Source organism: Neopelma chrysocephalum, unplaced genomic scaffold (assembly GCF_003984885.1).
Source record: "Neopelma chrysocephalum unplaced genomic scaffold, ASM398488v2 Primary Assembly neopelma1_123, whole genome shotgun sequence".
Lineage (NCBI taxonomy): Eukaryota > Metazoa > Chordata > Aves > Passeriformes > Pipridae > Neopelma > Neopelma chrysocephalum.
Genome location: NW_020897785.1, coordinates 1,308,923 through 1,326,105, shown reverse-complemented (window position 1 = coordinate 1,326,105; position 17,183 = coordinate 1,308,923). Strand labels below are relative to the sequence as shown.

At 41.8% G+C, this 17,183-nt stretch overlaps 1 protein-coding gene across 1 annotated transcript in view; it reads right to left on the bottom strand.

Annotated features, from left to right (window-relative positions):
- The window catches only part of KIF13B (kinesin family member 13B), a 128,412-nt gene that overhangs the window by 34,804 nt on the left and 76,425 nt on the right, over window positions 1-17,183 (bottom strand). The window contains 12 exon segments of the mRNA XM_027697776.1: window positions 142-197; window positions 1,620-1,746; window positions 2,030-2,129; window positions 3,157-3,186; window positions 6,109-6,243; window positions 7,252-7,384; window positions 8,354-8,511; window positions 9,435-9,605; window positions 10,901-11,029; window positions 11,676-11,825; window positions 12,300-12,446; window positions 13,427-13,589. Coding sequence (XP_027553577.1) covers window positions 142-197; window positions 1,620-1,746; window positions 2,030-2,129; window positions 3,157-3,186; window positions 6,109-6,243; window positions 7,252-7,384; window positions 8,354-8,511; window positions 9,435-9,605; window positions 10,901-11,029; window positions 11,676-11,825; window positions 12,300-12,446; window positions 13,427-13,589 — 1,499 coding nt within the window.

The window sequence follows — 17,183 nt, the reverse complement described above, 5'->3', positions numbered from 1 at the left end:
CAGTGAAAAATGTGCACTCTGCAGTTAACCTACCTGCCATCCCAGGCATTTCTTAATTTTATTAGTTTGCTTAAATTCCATAACGTCATTGGTTATATAAAGTTTGTTTTGAAGTACTCTGTCATTTTAAGAGCCACTTACCATTCAAATCAAGGAATATAACAGGAATGTGAGTTTCCATGCCAGCCACAGGAGTCCTAAAATGCAAGACAGGGACAATGGTGGCATTTAAAGTAAGAGATTTACCCAGCACACGTCTGTGATGATACAAACCCATGGGACATTACATTCAGTACAACTGCAATTTGTAGCCAGACCACTGATAACCTTGGCAAACAGCTTTATTTTAATTTACTGTTGCAGAGTCTGAGAGACTCAAATAAATTGGTGTTTCTTTTATACCAGCTCTCTTAGAATTATTATCTTCTTTGGCCTCTGCTTTCCGAAATGTTTTCCCCCCTCTTAAATGCTAATAGCAAAATAAAGTTTATTTACTTTGACACACACATTTATTAAATGCAAACTCCTCTGCATTAGTGATGGAAGGGAAGACAGCAGAGAGAGAAGCAGAAAAGCCAGTCTTAAAGTTTTCAAACTGACGTTGATGCTGCCACTCCACACAGTTATTGCTCATTCCTACAAAACACATATTTAAGAGCCAAACCCGCTATTTAAGGCACCTTTTTATATCATGGAAGAAGGGGTTACAGAGGTGGTGTTTTGTTTGTTTTTAGAATGAAAAACTAAGCCACATAATATTGATAAGGTACTAGAAATGTAACATGGGGCACAAAAGACTTTTGAGCTTTTCACGATAAACTTGATGAATTTATGGTGAGCAGGAGCAGGTTGGGGTCTTATGTAATACAGAAGGTGTTTGAATCATACTGAATATTTCATTGTTTTCAACCAACACTTTGATGTGAAGGTTGATTTGTTTCCAACAAGAATTTGCTATTTTTAGGTTTTAGCAGCACTGGCTTTAACAAACTGCAGCTTAAAACTCCACAACACTCAATTCCATCAATAAATACTGTTAAAGGTTTGCTCAGGAAAGATATTCAGGAAGTTGAAAGCAACTGAAGACAAGAGGTTTGAGGAGACACAACCCCGAATCCTTATCTGCAGTTGTTCTTCACAGCTGATACAGCTCAGCAGTTACAGTCAAGTGTTCTCTACTATTTTTAAAGTTTAGAAAATTACATGGAACACTTGCTGACTAAACAGAGTTTGTTCTCAAACCAGCAGCACAACAAAATGCTCCTGGAGATGCAGTTTTATTAGGAGGGAGCAGCCTTTTAAGTGAATGAACTAGGTAATTAACATATTAGCTAATTTTTTAAAATGGTAAGTGCAGTGGTAATAAATATTGATTCCTTTTTTTCCAGAAGGTTATAATTACACCCTGATCAATAGCAGTATCCTTTACCAAACAGTATTTCTGCATTTCAGATACATAACCCAATAAAATAATTTAAGCAAGAAGCCTAATTTTAACAGCTTTGCTCATACAGTGTGCAGGGGCCAGATTGAGGAAAGCAAAAAACTGGCCACAGTCCAAGGCAGGAATGCTCAGTGCATCATCTTTACATTCCTCCCATGGCTGTGTGTGCTCATACCACTCTGCTGGAGCTCCAGGGATCCCACTGCCAGCAGAAGGGACCATCACAGCATTCCTTTCCTCTGTGAGGGTCAACCTCATCTCCAAGAGCTGAGCCTCCCGATCTGCATCATCTTCTGTTTTATCTGGCGAAGCAGGATGTCAACAGAGAGCAGCTCTTAGTGCCTCTATCACGTGCTGATGATTTTATACCCCCCAGAACAGAATAAACCCCACTCTGCTCAGAATTCAGCACACAAAGGAACACACAACAACCAATTTTATATAGGCTTCTCTAACTTTAGTTTCACTGAAGGCAAATTACTGAGTTCAGAGATTTAACTTGTTTTCTAAATTTTGCACTATATCAGGGTAAAAAGTGTGTGCACATGTCTATCACATTATTACCCTGAACAGCATTTTCCTTACCAGGCTTCCCAACAAGTTTCTGCAGTTGCTGATCCAGATATTCCTGACGCTTCGTTAAGGCACAGAGCCATTTCCGACGGAGCCTCTCCAAGTCCCTGTCCTGCAAAGGGGGAGAGGAATCGTGTTAAATACTGACCCAGGAAAGCCAAGGTTTCCTATCTGTGGCTTACACATTCCCTCAACCCTTATGCTCATCCTGCACTCAAGAAGAGGATCAGGAAGACAGAGCAGACCTCCCATTAATCCCTTTGCTCTTCCCTGTTTTCCTTTGCACGGAAACACAAGAGAAGCTAAGGTTGGAAGGGATCTCTGGATATTGTCTAGTCCACTCCTCCTGTGCCCAAAGCAGGGTCAACCACAGCAGCTTGCTCAGGGGCTATGTCCAGTTGGGATTTAAAAATCCCCAAGGTTGGAAACTCCGTAACTTCTCCTGGCAACATGTACTAGTGTTTGACCACCATCATGGTAAAATCAAAAAATAAATAACAGAAGTTTCCAATGTGGAGATTCCTTGCCTCTTGTCCTTTCCCTGGATTCTACAGAAAAGAGCCTGGCTCTGTCTCCTTTACCCCTTCCCATTTACACAGACAAGATCCCACTTGAGCCTTGTCTTTTCCTCGAGGTTAAACAACCCCAGTTCTCTTAGTCTTTCTTCACAAATCCCAACACTTTAACTTTCCACATCTTATTTGAAGTATTTTTTGCTTGCCAGCCAAGATACCTCTTTCTCTAACTGTTTTTCTGTACTACCCAGATGAAAAAAACTTCATTTTATACAGTTCTTTGCCCCCAAACTACTCCCAGACTCACTAACCACTACCTTGTGGCAAATCTGGAAACCTCAGTCCTTAACTATGACACACCACTCCCACTGATTCCTCCTATTAGGAATCCATCCCTGCCCCAGCAGTTCCCCCCAAAGCCCCCAAACCAAAAAGCAATTGGATTTTGGATTGGAAATACACATTATGGCATCTCTCTCATCCACCATAGGCTTTGGAGCATAACAATCTAACCAGTTCCTAAGTTTTTAGTCTCTTCTGCATATCAAGAAAATGCTGATCCTCCTCTAACACGTTTTAATCTGAAAATGCCTGCAATTGTAAGACAGAATTTAAAATTTTTACCTGATAACTGTCCATTTCATCCTCTTCTTCCTAGGCCAAAACATACAAAACCATGCCATTAATTTTTTTTTTTTTTGATAGCAGGAAAGTACACTGAATGCAAAAGGTGTAACTATTTTAAGCAATTTTAGCAGTCTTACAAAAAAGTGTGAGCTTAGCAATGGTATGATCACAGAATTAAAACACACTGACATTTGCTGCTATCAGCTCATCTAAACCCAAACTAGAACAATCCAATGATTACAATGGAGAAATTCAGAGCAATAAAACTATTAGAAGTCTTAATAATTGAAAGCAAGTGGGATACCTAAATTGCACCAAGAAAATAGAAGAATTGTAGTGAAACAGCTTGAAACCTGTTGATCCTGGACAGGCAGGAAAAATGTGAATGTTACAGTAAATGCTGAAAAATCACAGTCTGGTGTAGAATCAGAGAATCATGTAATTGTTAAGGATGAAAAAGATCTTTAAGACCAAGTCCAACCATAAAACAGCACCACCACCATGTTCACCAATAAACCACATCCTCAAGTGTCACAGTCACAACTTTTTGAACATTTCCAGGGATGGGGACTCCACCAATGCCCTGGGCAGCTTTGCCAGGGTTGGACAACCCTTTCCATGAAGGAATTGTTCCCAATATCCAACCTGAATCTCCCCTGACACAGCTTGAGGCTGCTTCCCCTTGTCCTGTCCCTTGTTCCCTGGGAGCAGAGCCCGACCCCTCCCGGCTCCCCCTTCCTGTAAGGGAGTTGTGGACAGGGAAAAGGTCCCCTCTGAGCCTCCTTTTCTCCAGGCTGAGCCCCCCCAGCTCCCTCAGCTGCTCCTGCTGCTCCAGCCCCTTCCCCAGCTCTGTTCCCTTCCCTGGACACGCTCCAGCCCCTCAGTGTCTCTCTTATCTGAGGGGCCCAAAACTGCCCCCAGGATTCAAGGTGTGCACAAACAATCTGAGGCAAGTTTGCTGCAGCATTTAAAGGAGAAGAACTGCAAACATCTTTGTGAATTATCAGGGAATTGGGATGACAGCCACGGCAGGAGTCACAATGTAGACCTTCAACATTTTATTTCCCTTATTTTCTGATGGCAGACACCACCTTTAATCCTCGACCTTCACCACAAGCAGAGCCACTTGCACTGAGCACAACTGCCCCTCCTCACAGTGAATGGAATAGGAATGAGGGCTCCAATCCTCACGGAGTTATCACTTATCTATTTAAGTAATAACAAGCCCCTGGAGTCTACTTTTGTATCTTAATAATGAAAGCAAAAACTTCGCTAAGCTAAAATTAAAAAGCCATACAGAAGAGGCATTTCCTCAGTTCAAGGTCTTTAGAAAATCCTTCACATTCCATAGATACTGATTTACTTGAGATAAGAGAAATGCTAATAAGGGGACTAAGAATCCAGGTGCTCAGGTCTGAAGGCCATTGTGAGCAGCAGGGCTAATGAAACCTGGCTTTCAGGAGCCCTTTCCCATGGGGGTTATCAGTGTCAGGCACAACTCACTAGTCTCTCTCTCTCTCAAGTGGAGTTTAAGTCTTTCTTTTTGAAAGAATGTATTATTTTGGGGATTGGCAGCTCTGGGGGATAAGGTTGAAACTGGTCGATGGATCAGGAATTCACAGGGTGAGGCAGAGGGGATGCTCACCTGGGACCTGTCCTTACAAACCAGGCTAAAAGGGGGACTTGTACCTTGTGGGTCTGTGAGAGCTTTCAAGGAAAATTTGGAAGAATCACTCATTCTGTCTCAGGAGGGAAACGTGCTCCATTCAGGAGTTTCCTCACTTTATAGGAAGGAAATGTGGTATGAGGGACTGCTGTGATGCAAAGGTTGCAGGCAGAGTCACTAGGACAAGAATAATGGGGAAAAACAGCAATAATTTGCCCAGGATGGTGCTGGAAAGGGAGATTTCTGCAAAAGTAGGAAAAAATTCCCCTTTTTGCACCCTGACACGTAAGGGGAGGGGAATGCTCAGGTTAAGAGACAACAAAAAACTCAAGTATCAATCTGAAAGGAAAAGCCATAATAATTCAGCAAAAAAAGGGGGAGCAGACATGGATTGAATCATACTCTGCCAAAAGTGTAAACATTTTGAGACATCTCCTGGTTTTCCATAAACTGCTTGACATTTAGTTGGCCTTGTCTCAAGCAGGGCAGTTAATCAAACAAGCCCAAAGACTTGCTCATTCTGTTGCACCAGATTTTGGCTTGTTAACTCTGAAAAGTGACGGAATTTTAATTTATCTGTTGGGGAAAAAAAATCAAACTGCACCAAAAAAACGATGAGAGCACTGCAAGAGGACAATCCCTAAAAAGAGATCCATATATTTGCTGTTTAACATGAGATGCAGTTGTGTGTGAGGTTGTCAAACAACTCACATACTGTGGGCCACAACTGGCTCATGTAATTCTAACATTTGTAACTGGACACTATTTGAATACATGTTCATCTGGTTTATTTTAATTTGAATACTTACTTAAAATTGCTGCCATGTCTATATTTTAAGTAAAAACTACAGGACAAACTCCTAATGAATTTTAGGAACACTGGCACTTCCTTTTCTTCTTTGAGTGGTGTGTTAAGGCTGTGGGACTTAAGGATAGGGAAAAAAATCCAACCAAAACCAGAAAAGCCACAGAAGGTGGTCTTAGAAATATTCTTTTTGCCAGGGAAAATGATTTTTGATTAAGAGGAAGATCTTCCACAACAATTTCTGAAGGACAGAGGTTTAAACTGTCCTGAATAATCTCTAAACCCACCATCAAAGCAGTTCTGACAATTCATCTTGACCTTGATTTATACATTCAAGTAGGTTCAAAAAATATTCCCCCAAACCAGCCCAAAACTTGAAACATATGGAGTTGACTTCAACTGCAGCAAACAGAACATCAGTTTATGGCTTTACATGTCTCAGAAATAGCCAGAACTGACATGAAATATTCGCTCTTACCTGATAATTTTGTGACTTGACATGTTTTATTTGAACACAGCCAATGCCAACAGACAATATTGATTCCTCCATCAGTGGCAAGGTCCCAGATTCCTGCACAGATCTCACTTCGACCTGAATCCTTCGAGATTGTCCCTGCCCAGAAGAACAATTTGAAATGCTTGGAAAAAAAGGATTATAAAGTGCTGAAAGCTTAATTCCAGAGAGACCTCTACTGGCAGACACTGGCAAGCAACATTATATTTTTATTTTGGAAAGAACAAAGTGGTGGGTTTGGGAATCCCAATGACCAAGTATTCAAGAGATCCCCCTTCTGTTGCAAGGATTTATGTTTACAGGATTTATGTATTTACAGAAAAGAAAGCAACAGTTCAGCATTCAGCTGAACTCCCCAGTTTACTTTTCTGGAGGGTTTTCAAACACACACTTAAAGGATTTCATTTTTAATACTTCTGAAGGTGGAAAATGGGATCTCTTCCCCAACTACAAAAGAGGAGTGTAAATAATTTGGTGAGCTACTGGAATTTCAGTGAACTTTTCCTGACTCTGGTCTCCCTGACTGAAAATTCTGACCCACTGATGCTATCAGTGCAGCAAAGCAACTGCTCTGCAGTAAAACCATAAAGAAAAAAAAAAGAAATAATAATTATAATAAAAAAGAAAATAAAAATCTAAGGAGCTGGCAAGGTCAGAGGTGCAGCCTGTATCTAACTTTTACTAATTCCCTGTGTTCTCTGGGCAATGGCTTATCATTTAAAAAATGTTAACTATTCAGTTAAGCATTAACAATTTAATGCATGTAGAATTCAAAGAACAAAGGAGTGCTTGGCTGGAAGGATCAAATAAAGGGGAACTCTGGACCTCTTTAAAAAATAATTAAGTTCAGTGGAGATTGGTGTCCTTTCTACCAGGTGCTATCACAGAACAGGGCAAAAAGATTCCAGGGAAGTCTTTGATCACCTTTACAGCGGAATTTTTCACACTGGCAGAGGGACTCCACCTTCTTGCACCTCGTATCTGTTTTACACAATCTCCTATTTTGTACCTGAGCTTGGACATGACCCTTTCACCACACAAAATAAAAAGTTTCTTTGCTTTTTCTGTGCTTTTTCCGCAGCTGAAATCCTGCCCATGCCACCTTACCTGCCTGAGCTGGAAGATGCCTCCTGTGCTGACATCCTTGGCAGGAGTCACCTCCACTGGGCAATATTCCCCATTCTCATTCAGCTCCAGAATTTGAACCCAGAGTTCTACTTTGCGGGTCACTTCACTCCACCTGCAGAACACGTCAAATACTGTTTCTTTTGGGTTCTCTTTCCCCAATTTAAAAAGGAAGAAAAACCCCAAAGCATTAGCTCAGGTTGCAGATTGAAGCAGCAGAGGACCACTGCAATAGATGCACCATTTATATGTGGGGTTACTTATAAATTTTACTGATAGATATTTTAGCCAAACATCAGAATTAAGCCTTTTCTTGATTCCAACACAAACCCCAATCCCACGTTTAAGCTCTGGTCTCAACTCCAGCCACAGAAGCCCAGTGTTGTCAGGGCAATCAGATTTACACAGAAGACAGCAGAATGAAATATGACATTGTCTCACAAGCTTTCAAGATTCAGAGTATTTTCCTGAACTTCATCATATCACTGCCTTCTCTCCAATTCTTCCAAGAGCTTAAATAAGAAATGGCCACTTTTGTAGAACTTCAAAATTTGAAAGGACAGAGGTATTCATTGCTCAGCTACCAAACATAACTCACGATTTTATGGCATGTTTTCCCATCTTTTCTTTGCCATATATTCCTGACTTTTCTTTTAAACTTCCCCATATACACCTTAATACTCAACATGCTCAACACATGCTGGAAGTAAAAAGAGAAATAACTGCCAATAAATTAAGATGCTGAGCTGCCTTCTAATTGGAGAGGCAAAACGACTCACATTTAAGAAAATGCTACTGTAAGTTTATTTTTGGGACAACAAATGGCTGCCAGCAAACAAGCAATCCCCTCTTTCAGGCTGAATTACCATATTGTTTGCATATTTATTTCAATTGAGATAATAAGCAATAAAACTACTCCAAAGGAAGCATTACAGGGATGGCATTTCATGGCCAAGAATTAATGGATTCACAGTGGTCTTCAGTTCAATATTTGATTACTCACCCCAAACCTGTTTCAAAACCGGGCACCTCAGACAGTGATTTTTCCACAGTTCCAACCTAAGGATCCATTTTCCATATTTACCTGTCACGAAGGCTGCGTGTTTTGGCCTGAATTATTCCCAAATCCCACAGGGCTGGATTTTTGCGGTCACCGCTCTGCTTGTGGCCATAAACCTCAATGGCCAAAGCACCATCATAGAGATGTTCCATGAAGTCTTCAGAAATATTGACAGAAACCTCCTGTGAGGGACAAATGGGGTTGATGACTGTGACTACACAACTTAGGCTGTGAGATTTACTGCCTTGACTTTAACACAAGCATTTAACAAAGTCACCCTGGTCCCCAAGACACAATTTAGAGGAAAGGAAGAGCTGCCACCTCGGTTTGTAAACTCAGGAGGCAAAGCAAAAGTACGTGATTTTCTAAAGATTAAAGTCTATAAAGAGCTGAAAAATTACAATAGCCTTTTCCAAGCCTTGATCCAATGGTTCAAAAATAACAAAATCACATGTTCTAATGTTCAGAATCTGAAAATCAAAACTCATCAGAAGGTGTTATATCTATTTAATGAATGATAAGTGGAATAAATTGCTCAGTGTAATAAGGAATGATAGAACATGATGAGAACTGGGGTGATTTGGCTGCAATTCATCCAACCTGACTTTAGATGTCCCTATTAAAGATGCCTCCACTCAGCTGCTCCAAAGGCAATGGGAAGAAATAGTCTCTTCTAACAATCCAACTTCAACATCTACATCAGGATAACAGGGATCATGTCCCAGGACTGGGACATTTCTCTCCATTATATCAGTGTAGAGTGATCAGCTCAGTTATAGACATCAAATGGACTCACATGAATATCTCCTCCAATCACACTGAATTTTTACTCTGGGTAAACTTTAACTTAAGTCTCTCTGCTGAACAGATGTTTTCCTTTATTAATTCACTTCACCTCTGATTTTTGTACAGCTGAACAGCGTAGAAGAATCAAACTTAAATGGACTCTGAAGATGTTTAAGTCCTTATTAAAAATGGTATTAGTAGGCTACCAACCTCCTGAAATAATGTAATGTGAGCAAAGAGGCAACTAAAACTGTTACAGAAGCATTAAACTGCTTTGCCTGCCTTAGAGTTTCATTAATAAAACAGAAAATTTAATTACATTGCAGTGATCAAAGACCACCATGCACCGTGGCTCCTTGCTGATGGAAGATTGGGAAGGATCCACCTCAGGTGCAACACTGACAGGTTCCAGTTGATCCCAGAATGTGTATTTGCAGAACACAAAGTTGGAGAGGTGCTGTGGCAAACCTGTAGCTTGAAGTATTTTAATCTAGAAAAGAGATGAGAAACACGGGAAAAGCATTTATTCATTAGGCATGGAATGAAAAATATCTCCTGGTAGAACCATGTTAGTCTGTTCCACTGCAAAGGATAACAAAAAAAAATAAAAGCAGCAAGGCAAAAGATTTCAGAAAATAGAATTCCTGCATTGATACTCATTGGAGGCAATATTTGAGTGCAGCAGTTGAACACTGTCACTAGATGTCACCAGGCATTCATTCATATTTCTTGGGAGTAGAAACTAAGGGGATGAATTCTACAAACACATCAAAACATTGTTAGTTTTTAATGGTGAAATATACACCAAAAACACTGTAATTGAAGAGGAATACATTAAAAATCTCATACTTCCACCACAATTGGCTCCTTCATTCTCCAAAAATCCTTATTATAAAATACTGCTTGTCCTTATTTGTGTGATGCAGGAAACAACACAAAACCAACCCCAACAATGCAAAAGTAGCCTGTCCCCTCATTTTCAAAATCAAAGCCAAATAGAAACAAAAGGTTTTGAATACTCATTCTGATCGAAACAAAGCCATCAAATTAACCATGTGTTTAATAAACCTCTATTCTCCATTTGTCAAATTAAGATCAAATTAGTTAGACTTCAACAGTAAGGCAGCACTCAGGATCCTCAGGGGAATGTTTCCTGCCACAATGCCCTATCCTGCTTGTAAGGACAAGGAGCTCTATGGAACAGGATAAAAAAGCGGGGAAAAAAAGTACAATTTCTCCCAAATTGTTCATATTGTCCAGAAGTCAGCAAGGTTGGGGACCACACCCTCTAATTCTTTTGGCCTCTTGCTTTTATTTACCTGTAGCTTGGTCTACCTTGTGTTTTACTACAGCACAGAACTGCTGGTAAATAATTCCCACTAATTTTCTTTTTATTATTAACAGTAATAAACACACTACATATATTTCACAGAATATTTAATATAGAGAGAAAGAAATATTGAGAGAGAATGATTCACAAAACAATGGGAGTTTATTACATTCTGTGACTCCTTTTCAATTAACTATTATAGGACCAATCCTAATACACAGATCTTCCAAGGCTTCCAAGACAGTAATAAACTTCCTGGGGTTGAGACTTTGGCATTTAAACACAGTTAATGAAAGGACCAAACCCCACCTAATTATCTTGTATTATTTCAGCCTCTCCAGAAACAAAGCGAGGTTACAAAGAGACATCCAACAGCCAGAAGCCAAGAAGTTCTTTAAGACTTGAGATGGAAAGAGAGAAGGTTGCTCAGAGGTTGGGATACACCTGGAACTCACCCTGCAGACAAGTTTTCTCTCCTGAACATCGTTTTCACTGGAACAGTCAGGACTGTCCTCACCTCCCACCAGCCTGTCGTCGATCTCTCCACTCACTCGAACAACTTCAACATGGAGACGACCTGAAACCTGGTAAGAAAGAAGTAAAAATTATTTGTGTGCCAGAAAACAGTGACAAGTTCATCCCCTTCTACAACTACTGCTGTTTCTAGTCTGCAAGCAGCCAACATTTTATCCTTTTTTTATTGCTCTTGTTCTCAGCATTTGTTGCACCACACGAAGAACTTGCTTTGGAGCAAGAATCAAAGAGCCTTTGTTGTAAAAACCATAAAGAAATCAGCAACTGGAGTGACTTTGGGAACAATCTCACCTTCAAACCAGTCTCTAGAGAGTCTGCAAAGTGCACACATGAGGCAGAGCACAGAGGATGTTGCCTGGGATGCTCTGCTGCCTCTGAAGTTGTTCTCACAGTTTATATTTAAAAACCTACTCTTGATGCCAGTCAGTGAAACCAGTGGAGCTATAGCTCATACTTCTTCTACTATTTATTTTGGGCTATTTCACTCAAAAAGATGCTCACAAAGCCTTCTCCTTTCACAATCACTGTGCTGGGATTCAGAGCAACAGTCAGGTATTATAGGACTTGCATAATTCCACATTATTAGCAAAGATCTTGTGCACACGAAACTGGAAAGTATCTACCATATAATGGTAATAAACCCACAGGCTGTAATTAAACAGTTGAGTAAGGATAGATTATAGGAGAATGACAAACCTCTCCCTTCTGATTGATGATTGGAACTGCATATTGTAGCTTCACATCATAGAACAGGCACTCAAGGAAAACATTGGCTACTCCAATAAGGCTGTGGTTTTCCTGCTCGTCATAGAATGGGTCAGCTCTCCTGAAGTAAGATCTCATCACCTGCAAGCAAGTTCACAACAATGCAAGGAAACCAAATTTCTCATGAAACACTTTCCTAAGTGTTGCACCAGCCTGGTGAAAGAAAAAGGGACTCAAGCAAGAGGACAGATTAGGTCACAAGAAGAATGGAAAAGAATTTTACTTTGGATTAGGCCCTTTTACTTTGGATAAGGCCCATCCTCAGCAAGTTCCTCTTAACTTTATCAGATTCCTGAACATTACCTGCTGTTGTATTACTTACTGCTTCTTATTATGTGCTTTGTTCTGTCACCAAACTATGCATGCAAACAGGCATCAAAGTGACAAGATAAGTGTTAATGAAATGCTGAAGATCCCCTCTGTACTAGGAAAAGCAAAACCTCAGGAAAACTTAGCTCTTTCCATATTCACTCCTCACCTCCACCCAACCCCCCTCTTGAAAATTTACCAGGATGTAATTCCATCAGAACAATGACTAGGGTAATTTCTACTTACTGGGTTGTCTTCCTCACAGTCTTTCCACTCCTGGTAAAGATCCCTCATATCCACCAATCGATTCTCCAGCTTTTCCAGCGACCAAATCTGTTTGCCTTTCCCTTTCCTTCTCACCTGGATAGCAGGCTCGCTGAGAATTGCACCTCTCTGGGAAACAATTAAAGAGATATCAGTGAGGCATTTGTGTCACAACGAGGAAAAAATAGTTCAAAACTAACACAAAGATGAGAATATCTTTGGGAAAAGTCTGTTCTTTTTTTGTTCTGGCTTGAGCAACCAAATCCAAACGTGACAGACTCTGAGTTCAGCTGTCACAGTGTATTTGTGTTCAGTTTAACTGGGAATCTAATCACAGCTACAGGCACTAGTTTCCCTGGATTTTCACCTTGCATAAGTGGTAGAAATGGGAACATTTAAGCATTTCACAAATATCCTCAAGTTACAGCAGGCCTGGAGTTCCAGTTAAAGTTACTACTGCCTGCAACTTTCAATTAGTGCAGACACTTAACCCCCTTCATCATCCTGTTTCTGGATGTGTCTTCTCCAGAGGACCATGAGAAAAACTTCTAAAACAACTGATAAAAATTATAAACCTGGAATAAAATCCATGTACTGTACTAACAATGGCCTGAGTATCACCCAAATACTGACTTGAAGGACAGAAATAACACCAGCTTAGGTAGCCAGCCTGAGACAGGGAAGTCTGGGTTCAGTTCCCTCCTTCCAAAATTTCTAAGATGCCTGGGAACAAATAATCCAAATCCTCTCTGCTCCAGGTGCTCCCTCCACAATGGGGGTGGTAGCATTTTCACAGCTCACTGGGATGATGCAAATACTTGAAATAGATGGTACCCAACCTGCAAAGATTTTGTTACTCTGCAACAGAAGCAAGTGTGAACTTCAACACCAGTGGAAAGGTCTTGCACCAAAACATGTATCATTTATGGCACATTATAGGATTTTCATGGTATAAAATAAGATAAGGATGTAGCATGGTCTAACAGAGCCATATTTAATGCACGTGACTGGCAAAATATCTCGACCATTGAAGTCAAAATAAAAGAAATATGAACACTGAGAGGCAAATTTACTAAAACAACAATTTAATCCCATCAGGGTGACCTTACCTTACTGTTGGCATTAAGGCTTGAAGCTGGGATCTGGAGGGTCACTTTGTACTCTGTCCTCTTGTCCAGCTCCTCTCCGATAAAATTGGCTTCTCTCACGTACAAATTGGCTTTAACAATCTGCTCTCGCAGCTTCCTCAGGCTGTGGGTCAACATTTCTTCTCTGAAAGAAGGGGAGTGGGAGGGGGAGACAGGAAAAATCATGATATTTAAGTACTGAAACTGGGTGCAAAACAAAGGGATGAGGGGCCAACTGGGAGCTTATGGGTCAGGATTAAAGGGAGGGAAGGGACAGGTGACATTATAGTGGGGGGAATTCAACCAGCCCAGTATCTGTTGGAGGGAAAACACAACAGGACATAAGCAATCCAGGAGGTTCCTGGAATGTCTTGGTGATAACTTCTTTCTCCAAATGACAGAGGAGCCAAGGAGGAGAAGTGCCATGCTGGACCTTGTTCTCATCAGCAAGGAGAGGCTGGTGCAGAATGTGAAGCTCAAGGGCAGCCTGGGCTGCAGTGACCATGAAATAGGGGAGTTCCAGATCCTCAGGGAAGCAAGGAGGGCACACAGCAAGCTCATGACCCTGGGCTTTAGGAGAGCAAACTTTGTCCTCTTTAGGAATCTGCTTGGTAGAGTCACATGGGATAATGCCCTGGAGGGAAGAGGGGCCCAAGGAAGCTGGTTGATATTCAAGGATTGTCTCCTCCAAGCTCAGGAGTGATGAATCCCTATGAAGAGGCAGTCAGGCAAAAATGCCAGGAGGCCTGTGTGGATGAACAAGGAGCTTCTGGACCAACTGAAACATAAAATGAATTCTACAGAGGGTGAAAGCAAGGACAAGTAGCCTGGGAGGAATACAGAGAACCTGTTCAAGCAGATAGGAATCAGGCTAGGAAAGCTGAAGTCCTGACAGAATTAAACCTGGCCAGGGATGTCAAGGACAAGAAAAGCTCCTGTATAGAGGAAGACGAAGGAAAATGTGGGCCCTCTTGGAAAGAAACAGGAGACCTGGTTACCCAGGACATGGAGAAAGCTCAGGTACTCAACAGCTTTTCTGTCTTGGTCTTCACCATCAAGTGTTCCATCCAAGTTATAGAAGCTGAAAGCAGGGATTGGGAGAATGATGAACCACCCACTGCAGGAGAAGATCAGATTTGAGATCATCTAAGGAACATAAAGGAGCACAAATCCATGGGACCTGATGAAATCCACCTGTGGGTCCTGAGGGAACTGATGGATTTAGTGGCTCAGACATCGCTCATCATATTTGAGAAGTTGTAGCAGTCTGGTGAAGTTCCCACTGACTGGCAAAGTGGAAACATAATTCCCAATTTTAAAAAGGGAAATAAGGAGCACCCAGAGAACTGCAGGCTGGCCAGTCCCACCTCCATGCCCAGCAAGATCATGGAGCAGATCCTCCTGGAAGCTGTGCTAAGGCACATGGAAGATAAGGAGGTGACTGGTGACAGCCAGTGTGGCTTCACTAAGGGCAAATCATGCCTTAAAAATTTGGTGGCACTGTACAATGGAATACTGAGGTGAGGGATGAGAGAAGAGCAACTGATGTCATCCACCTGAACTTGTGCAAAGCATTTGACACTGTCCTGCAAAACATCCTGGTGTCCAGCTCTGGGACCCTCAACATCAGAAGGACATGGAGCTGCTGGAGCAGATCCAGAGGAGGCCACGGAGATGCTCCAAAGGCTGGAGCACCTCTGCTCTGGAGACTGGCTGGGAGAGCTGAGGGTGTCCACCAGGAGAAGAGAAGGATCCAGGGAGACCTTGGAGCCCCTTCCAGTGCCTAAAGAGGCTTCAAAAGAGCTGGAGAGGGACTTGGGATAAGGGATGGAGGGACAGGACAAGGGGGAATGGATTCCCACAGGAATAGGACAGGGTTAGATGGGATAATGGGAAGAAATCCTTCCCTGTGAGGGCACCGAGGCCCTGGCACAGGTTGCCCAGAGAAGCTGTGGCTGCCCCTGGATCCCTGGAAGCGTCCAAGGCCAGGCTGGATGGGGCTTAGAGCAACCTGGGCTAGTGGAAGGTGTCCCTGCCCATGGCAGGGGGTTGGAAGGAGATGATCTTTAAGGTCCCTTCCCACCCAAACCATTCTATGATTTTTAACACAAAAATCAGGTGAATTAAATTAAATTTTTTTCTGGAAAAAAAATTATCACTATGAATTTAGCAGTATGAAAATTAGGATACTGCTGGCTTTGGAGACTTCTCCGTGCATCTGCTGAACAGTCAGCTATTGTGTGGCTCATTCCAGAGCTTTCCCACCACAGCTGTGGATGTTCCATCTTACAGAGAAAGGTTTATTCAGACAACATGACCCACTTGCTCACTGGCCTTCCTGGCAAGTGAGAGAGAGAGAGTCAACTGTGCAGCACAGGAATCTGGAACCACGAAATATTCCAGCCACACACCTCGTTAGACTGTCTCAAATATTTTCTACTTCAAAAGTTGCTTTTCTAGCCCCATATATTAGATTTGTATTTTCTCATGACAATGCCTTTTTCATACTCATTGATTTAGTGTTAAGTTTCATCTTCCTCCCACTGCTGCTCTTTTTGACAGCAATACTGGAGAACATCATTGAGGGGCTGAAGTAAAAAACCTCAGGAGAAGGCAGAGAGGACAGTGACCCCTCTGTGGTTATTACACTGTTTTTGCAATGCTCTGGTTTAAAATTCTTTGTATCATCCTCTTACTCCCTTTTCTTTCTGCACTCCTGCAGTTGTCAGGTCTGTGAGATCCAAGTCAAGAGGAAAAACAACCTTCCAGCAGCTGAGTCATGACCCACAGAAGAACAAACTCATACAGGAGTTTCAAAATTTCTTCCAGTCACCTCATCTTTAGTCAAATTTGTTGCTGAACAGGATAGAGTTTATCCTTAATAACAAAGCAGGAACTCATTCTTTCTCAGCTTTTCCACCATTATAAATCTGATTATTCTGGAGGTGTTGGATGGGGCTTGGAGCTGCTCTAGTGGAAGGTGTCCCTGCTTGTGGCAGGGCGTTGGAATGAGATGAGCTTTAAGGTGCCCTCCAACCCAAACTGTTCAATCATTCTACAATTCTTAGACTAATATTTTGGCCGTGTCCTCCCCAAGCTCTCCAGGAGTCCTGCCAGAAACTCATCAGAGCTTTGCAACACAATTAAAACCTTCCAAAATTCAGAAGCACTGTGTCAGAGACTGAAACAGTTAATGATTTATGCATTCTAGGATTGCCAAGGGACTTTTGCAGGCTTCTGCAGGACTTTTGCATTATACCTGATGGCCCATCAAAGCCCATCCCTCCCCCTCTGCCAATCTTGAAAGGTGGGAAAAACCCTTTGGCCAGGCCCCTCACGGAAACTCAGCACAGACCCAGGAGATGTTGGAGGCTCGTGGCATGGCCTGTGACACTAACCATGGATATAGTAACTCATAACTTCTTTGAGTGTGGGGGCTTCCCTCCTTCACCCCCAACAGATCAAGGCCACCACTTCAACTGACAGACATGGAAGCTGCAACTACCAAGTTTCATCACTGGACCCCGTGGGCGGTGACTATATACATCTTTCCACTCTCAGCTTTTCTTCCCCTTACTCTCTCTTACCCTCATCCTGTCTTTCCTTTCTCTCCCTTATGCATTTTCCCCCCAGGGGTTATCCCTATGACAGATGATATAGATGACAACAGCCAAAATGCTAACATACCTGTTCAAACAAAATTGTTAAAATGAACCCTACCTATATGTGTTTAAAATAA